Below are 7,886 nucleotides of genomic sequence, written 5' to 3' on the forward strand. Positions count from 1 at the left end.
AAAAGAAAACGCCTCACACACATGACCTCAGACCACTCAGATCTGAGCGGTTATTCAGCTGAAGTTTTTTTTTCTTCCCAGTTGACTCCAGGTTTACGTTGACATTTAAAGCTAACTGTGACACCCTGGCTTAGAGTTAGTGAGCTACTGGGCCTGTAGTCAGAGAGGTGGCAACTGGGAGGAAGCTGGGAATTTTGTCTCTCTGGCCTCAAAGCCTAAGATAGTTTTGCATCATCTGGATGGGGCCTTCGGTCACATCCCTGATGGCCGAAAATCTCACATTCGACCCTTGTAAATAAACTTCTATGCTGTTTCCAAGTCAAATGGGAAAAAGTTCAGCTATTGGGGCAAGGGTTTTTTTCCCTTTGGTTTATTGATCTCTGTCCAGCACCCTGTAATTAAACTAGGCTATGGTCTTTCTGGAACAGTTAGTGGAAAGATAGAGGAGGGGACACACATTAGTGGCTTTCAGAGTTTTCAGTTCAACTAATGGAAAGCAAAAAAGACTACAATTACATTAAACTTCATGACTACATGTGTTTACAGGAATTGGCTCTGAGGCTCTGAGGAAATCACGCCGGGATCCAGTGTCAAAGACTGGGTTCTCAGCTAGGAGCACAGCCAGCAGCCAATAACGACTTAACTAGCTGTGCTGTATCATCTCAGCAGCTTACTGTCCTTCTTTAGAGCCTCACGTGACAGGAGAGAGACTGAGAGACAGACAGATGGGGGTGGGTGGAGACAATACAAGAACACCAGAGCCTTGAAGGCCATGTGCTCTCAGGAAACTTAGATAAGGTACATTTGCTTTTCCCAGGGAACACATGTACCTTTGAGGTCTCAAATGTTGGCTCTCTTTACTCACAGATTTCCCATAATGCCTCTGAAATACCCCATTGCCTCTCAAAATCTGTAGTATATGCACATGGGATTCTGGGTTTCCCCATAGTCCTTATCTTTTAGACATGTAACTTGAAAGATTCTCTGGTAAAAGTATCTGATGACCCAGAACTTGCATTAAGATGGCCCTGTGTATTTGTTGGGGGGGGTGTCTTGGTGATAGGGCCATATGTTAAACATTATTGATCATGAGCCAATAACCAAGGAAGGTGATTGGTAGGTGTCAGAGCACACAGAGATGTGATTCTGCTCCACCTTGTCTGAAGGTCAGAGAGTCTGAGGTTATTTTTGCTCTTTCAAAGTTGTTGACAACAGGTGTGGCTATAAAACAAGATATCTTGACCTCAGGTGTGGTTACTTGGTGTTTTGGACATTAAAATGGTTCATAGATGTGGAGATGTGGATCCATTCCACCATGACCAAAGATCAGAGAATTTAAGCCTACTTCTGCTCCTTCATTTAAAATAGGACACAGGGGGGTGGCTATCTACAGAGTACTTGGTCTAGGGGTGTATCCTACCTGAGACACCAAATGCTTTACTCAGAAAAAGTAATGACCTGATGTCTCAAGTACTGAAGCAATCAACTGTTCTGGTTGTCCTTGGTGTCATGTTAAATCAGTCTTTTGCTTTCTCCCCCACCCCCCGTTGTATTGTGGTATAAAAGTAAAAATAAATGCAGGCAAACTCAGAACTCAGAATTCAGCATCCAGTATTCGCTGAGTTCTCTTCCCGTTACCATCCTGTGTCTCTGAGTTTCTTTCTTATCTCTGTTCCTCCTACCGAACATTTCTATTCCTCATGCTCCTACCCTAGAACTTTTAAGAACCCGCCCTGGCTGGATAGCTGCAGAAGTCACTGCAAAAAGGTGACTTACGACAGTTAGATCTATGATGGCTCTTGACACTGTCTTCCTTTGTGCATTTTGAGATTTCCCATAAAAACAGCATTACACAATACAAGGATACAAATGTTAAAACACCTGGAATAAATGTTCTCTAGTGTTTCTAATTTCAATGCTCTGTAATTTAGCTTTCCAGGGAAGCTGAAAAGAAAATGAACTTTTAGAGACACCGTGTGCCCTTGTGTATGTTCGGTGGGGTGTTGTGTACTTTATACGCCCAGACACTGTGTGCATGTGCTTGCTTCTCTGATGCTATAGAGACCTCTGGACTATGTCTGGTGTGTCCCATTTTCCAGGTTAGATGATTAGATAATGCACCTAATTGCTGCTGTATATGTACTTTGGGGAGAGAAGTAGCAAGTACAAGGATGAAGAAGCCAAATAAGAGCTGTCATCAACCATTTCTCACAACAACGTGACTTGGTTTAGTTACGTGCTTTTGAAGAGCTGTGGATTGAACTTAGGGCTTTGAGTAAGCTAGGTAAGTGTGAGCTACATCTCCAGTTCTTGATTTCTTCCTTTTCTGTGGATGTTTGTGCATGCACAGGTACACACACGTATGTGAATGCATACATATGTGTGCTTGCATACGGAAGCCAGAGGAAACCTTTAGGTGTCATTCCCAGGAACCATCCACCTTGCTTCTAGAGGCAGAGCCTCTCGTTGTTCTAAATGTGCCAAGTTAGGTTAGACTCGCCGGTCATTGAGATCTACAGATCTGCGAGTTTTGCCTCTCTAGCGCTTAGGATTACAAGCAGGCACCACTGTGCTTAGCTTTTTAAAGGCAGGTTTTGGGAATCGAACTTGGGACTCCATGTTTGTGTGGCAATCACTTTACCAGTTCTGCTGCCTCCCCAGCCCCATTTCTTAAGAATATGGGACTAGGTTGGCAAGGGATGAAAGCACTTGCTTCTAAGCTCGGACATCTGAGTCCAATCCCCAGATCCCCATATGGAAGGACAGACCTGACTACAAAACACTGTCCTCCGATCTCCACACACTTGCCATAGTGTGTGCAATGCTGCAAGAGTTTGTACATGTACAGAAACACATAAATAAACACTAACTAACCGACTAGCTAACCAACCAACTAACTGTAATTAAAAGACTATAAGCAGGTGTGGTGGCATGTGTTTGTAATGATGAAGAAAAAGAGGAAGAAGAGGAGGAAGAGGTTAGGCAAGACATAATGTGTTGCCAATGACTTCTCAGTAAGGTTCTGATGTATAGACCATCAGGAGAAAGGGGTGATGTAAGCAACGCACAAGCAAATCAAAAATCCTGATTCCAAGGTCGAGTTGCTGGGGTCCTATTCTTGCCACTCATGGAGCTGCATGACCTTGGGTAGGTCACCTATCTTTCCAGAGCTTCCCACTATTCTAGCCGTGAAATGGACATCACAGTAGAAGCTTCTAGTGTTGAAGAATAGGGTTGTATCTGACTAGAGGGAGCATTCAGTGGACACTCGCTGTTGTGCTTGCCACTAAGTAAGCATAGAAATTGATGGAACCAGGGAAGGCAGAGAACAAAGTGCTGTCTGGGCTTGTTTCTGAACTGTCAGTCAACGGTTATTTTATTTTTTCCTTTCTCTTTCTCTCCTGGACTTTTCAAACAGCTAGCAGTTGTTACACCTTTATTTAAAACTTCTCCCCCTGTCTCTTTCTTTCTTGAGACACATCTCATGTTGTTGCCTTCTTACTTCTGCTTCTCAGTTGCTAGGATGACAGGTCCATGGTCAGCTAAAACATAGCTCTTAAAAGTAATTTTAATCTGAGGGCCAGTAAAATGGCTCAGTGGGTAAAAGCACTTGCCGTAAGCCCCGTGACCTGAGTTTGATCCCTGGGTTCCACACGGTGGAAGGAGAGAACCGATTCCTACAAGTTGCCTTCTGACCTTACACAAACACTGTAGCAAGCTCATGCCCACATATACATTAAATGAATAAATATGTGCAATGAAAAATTAAAAATATATTAACAACAAAAAGTCTCTTCAGAGAAATTTCAATGCCCAGTAGGACCTCCACTATGCATATTCCAGATGATATTTAGAAATTGTGTTTAAGTGCCATATCATAATTGTGTTATATTATGGAGTATACATTATATTTCTGATATATGGATCTGGGATTTAACATAGCTGATAAACATGTCCATCATGCCATATCATAATTGTGTTATATTATGGAGTATACATTATATTTCTGATATATGGATCTGGGATTTAACATAGCTGATAAACATGTCCATCATTTAGTTTACTTGGCATTTTTGGAATCTACTTGAAATCTATCTTTTTGCTTATATTGAAATGTGCAGATACTGACCAATACAACCACTTCTTGGAAGAGTCCAGCAGAGAGCCATCCCTGTTTTGTCTGCGTCTTCCCAGCAGGCTTTCTCTTCTTCAGGGTGCAGCCTCTTAAAGGCCAGTGACATTCACTGTATACACTGATCGTCTCCCCAGCTCATGTTCCAAGCTAGCTGCCCCTCAACACTGCTCCTCTACATCAGCAGGCCAACCTCTTTTGAGGAATGTGAGCCCCCTTGATCGAATTATGAATGGCACTTTGAGAAGAAAAAAATCACACCCATGCATGCTGTTTGGTACCTAGTTTCTTAGGGTTCGCTCCTAAGCTCATCTCCACTGGCTAGTCGGATGCCCTAAACATCAGTGGCAAACTGAGGGATGCATAGGCACACAACAGGCACACAGATGCCTTTGAGAAAAAATGGACTTCTACAGACCTGAAATTGTAAGCCGGATAAATTGGTGGGTAATTACGGGCATTACATAGAAGGTTTTTGCTTTGCCAAATGATTTACATGAGGACATCTATAAATAGCAAGCCCATGCTGTGTGTTTGAATCATGCTGCTGTTTTACCTAAAGGCTAAGACCTTTCTAGAACACACCTATTGCAGGACGGCAGGCCCAATGCACTTTCTCTCTTGCGCTGAGTTACACCATCTACAGAATTCCAGATCACATCTGAAATGGCAGCCGGCCCTCAGTTCTCTAGGACTACTGGCCAATAATCAGCAAGAATGAGTTCCTTTGGGTACCAGGTAGAAGAGAGGTGCTGTGCACAGGGAACCCGTTTTGAAAAGGATCGTCTAGTGTGGTGGGTCCTTAGCTCACACAGGGACTGGAAGAGTCTGTCAAGCCACTGAGACAGAGTTAGGCAATCTTACCTCTTCTTCAAATGGTCGTGTCTGCCTTTCCAATTGGATTTTAGAGAAGTTGCCCCTTGTGTCCAGATGAGATGGCTAGGAATTACACGGGGTCAAAGATTTTGGTCTTAGACCACCATCTCTCTGTTGGCTAACTATCGACACTAAAGTGTATACTGCCAACATGACATCACATGACATCCATCACGACCACCTCTTGAGCTGTGATGCCATCCAAGGTGGCACAGCAAGTCCGCAGGGTCCCACTTTTCCTCGCTCTGGTCTGCTGTTTAAACAGGTGTCCCTTTGCAGCATAGGGAGCACTCACTCCTGCGCCCCCCCCCACCCCCATGCTACAGGTAATCACAAAACCCCTGCATTGCCAGGTGCCTCCCACTTAAAGGAATCTATGAAATTAACTGCAACTCGATCTTACGAGGTTTACTTTCCCGGCGGGGTTGCCATTTGGCTCTGCACAGTTAAGCAGCCACACTTTACTTGGTTCTCTTCCAGTTTTTCCAAACATGTGCCTGGCACCCCACGCAAGTTTCAGAGGAAATATAAAAGTGACAGAAGACGTGCTGCGGGCTTGGTTTTGTGTATACGTGTTAGTGTGACTCTTAAAAAGACAAGTGTTAAGTTTTACAGAGTAGCAACTTCTACAAGGGGAAAACTAACTTTCTTACAAACCCAGACACTTCTCTTCGCCTAATTTATTTCTTTAAACTCTTGGAATCTGAAGTTAGAGATAGGGAGGCACCCTAATAAGGGTCCCACGCTGTGGGCTCAATGCCCAAGTTTTCTAAAGGAATATTCCTAGGCTAACACTGTCTTTTTGCCCCCAGAAGCTATCAGAACCCACCCACACTGGGGACACAAGCAGGTTTAGGGCACACATCATCCTAAGTCCCTCTCCCACCCAAGGAAGTCATTTGGGCACTGGGGTTAGGGTGAAGTGCCTGGGCTCCAAGGACAGAGGCACAGCAAAGGTTTGTTTGTATCTGGGCAGCTGGCTTAGCATAGCTGTAGCATGAGAAGCAATGGGTCCTGCTGGTCCCAGCTCCCTTGACATGGGACCCCAGAGGAAAGGTGACAGAGGGAGAGGGGACTCTGTGTTTCCCCAGGGCAGGCGCATGCACCATACCTTGGATTCCAAGCTGCTAGTGGACGCAGGAGAGGGCGGTTGCTCTGTGCCGGTTGCCTCACCGGTCAGCCCGTCCCCGCTATCCTCGCGGGCTCCACTCGGAGGGATCATCGTGGCCTCGGGAATGGTGTTGGGCTCCTGTGGGGAACCTCAGGCTCGCTCGCCTTTGCGCTCGCTCAGCGCCTGGTTCCTGGGATGTCCATCCCGCCAGGCGGCTGCGTGCGCCCTGGGGCCTTGCCCGGCCGGGTCCTGCCCACCTCCCGGGCCTCCGCCCCGCCCCGCGCAGCGCCCGCGGCCACCTCGCCCGAGATCGCGCGCGTCGAGTCGTGACTGCCGCCCACCGCAGCGGGCGGGTGGGACCAGGCTGGCCCCCTGGAGGACGGGAGCGGCGGCTCGGGGCGGGGCTGCGCGGTCTCCTGTGGGGAACCCAGGGCGGGCGGGGGCCGCGCCCACCCCGACAGTGCCAGAGATCCGGAGTTCCGCACGGGGTCTGGTGATGTTATTCTAAGGTAAATGCTTGGCAAACCCTCAAGAACAGAAAGCTAGTACAAACAAGTGCTACGGGCCACTTTCAGCAACCCCCTCATCCCTGGCCCCGAGAGTGAAGAGAGACGTGATGGCCCTTAGCTTAATTTATAGTTCGGTGACAGCAGGGACCAGTGTGGGCGTCCTCTGACCCGTGGGCACTGCAATTTCCGATGTTCTGCCTTGATCTAAATCAGGCAGATAATACGTTTGGTGTATGGACACCTGGTCCCCAATTTCTTTTGCTGAGCCTCACAGGCTCGCTATGGGTTTGGTACTGTCACTTCCATTTATAGACGAGGAAACCGAGGTTTGAGCCGGGTTGCTTAAAGTCAGTCACTCAGCTATAAATGGCAGAGCTGGGACTTGGGAGTGATTTGGGATTTTCAAGTCCACGCCATTTGAACTGTGGAGCCTGGAAGCTAAGCCAGGCTTAGAATTGAAGAGGAAACCCTGGGCTGCGGGGATGTGCTTGTGCTTAAGGCTTGCGTAGGGCGAATTGGACTGCTCTACTCAATCTCTTGGCAACACACCCTGAACATCACTGGACCAAGGCACAGAAATCCGGTTTGTTTTACACACACGACGGAGTATGTAGCCCAAGGGAATACTCCAAAAATTTTAAAAGCCTATCCAAAATCAGTACAAAACTTCCTCCTTATATTTATCTCATCAAAAAAAAACTAAATTTGTCACTTGCAGTTAGAATATAGAGTAACAGGAGTCTTAGCGATATTTGCATATGCACATATAAGGCCTCATTCCTTTTTACTGTCCTTTGTGGCCTTCCTTCAGCTCACCCACAAAATCACCAACTTCACGCAGGTGTGAAAACGCCAGCCTGGGATAAGTGATGAGTTCTAGACTAGCCTGGGCTACAGAGTAACAACTTGTCTCAAAATGGAAAAGAAAACAAAATGAAACAGAAACAAAACCAACCCTAAAGCCAAACAAACCCTACAAACCCTGCTGTGTCTCAGCCCAGCCCCTTTGGTTAGCCTCTAGGGCCTCAGGTGTTCCTCCACCAATAATATTCCCATCTGCTGGATGGAGATGAAATTCTCACAAGTCGACATCACACCAACCACCAGCTTTAGGCAGAGCTCAGAGGGACGCAGTGCTGTATAGACAAATCTTGGGCTGTGTCTGATTTGTGGGAGATTGTTTACTAGGAAATGCTACAACATGAAGAAAACATCAATGATGTCTTCTTTTCTGGGTGTGGAGAGAGAGAGAGAGAGA

The 7,886-nt window shown here is 46.4% G+C and overlaps 1 protein-coding gene across 2 annotated transcripts in view; it reads right to left on the reverse strand.

Moving 5' to 3' along the window:
- The window catches only part of Stac (SH3 and cysteine rich domain), a 139,343-nt gene extending 132,749 nt beyond the window's left edge, over positions 1 to 6,594 (reverse strand). The window contains exon 1 of one of the 2 annotated variants that reach the window (XM_005348017.3): positions 6,120 to 6,594. In XM_005348017.3, coding sequence (XP_005348074.1) covers positions 6,120 to 6,230 — 111 coding nt within the window. In that variant the 5' untranslated portion in view covers positions 6,231 to 6,594. The remainder of the gene's footprint in view (positions 1 to 6,119) is intronic. The other variant, XM_026779526.1, reaches the window with a different exon arrangement.
- Between the last annotated feature and the right edge of the window lie 1,292 nt (positions 6,595 to 7,886).

This window comes from Microtus ochrogaster, chromosome 5 (genome assembly GCF_000317375.1).
Source record: "Microtus ochrogaster isolate Prairie Vole_2 chromosome 5, MicOch1.0, whole genome shotgun sequence".
In the NCBI taxonomy this organism is placed as follows: Eukaryota; Metazoa; Chordata; class Mammalia; order Rodentia; family Cricetidae; genus Microtus; species Microtus ochrogaster.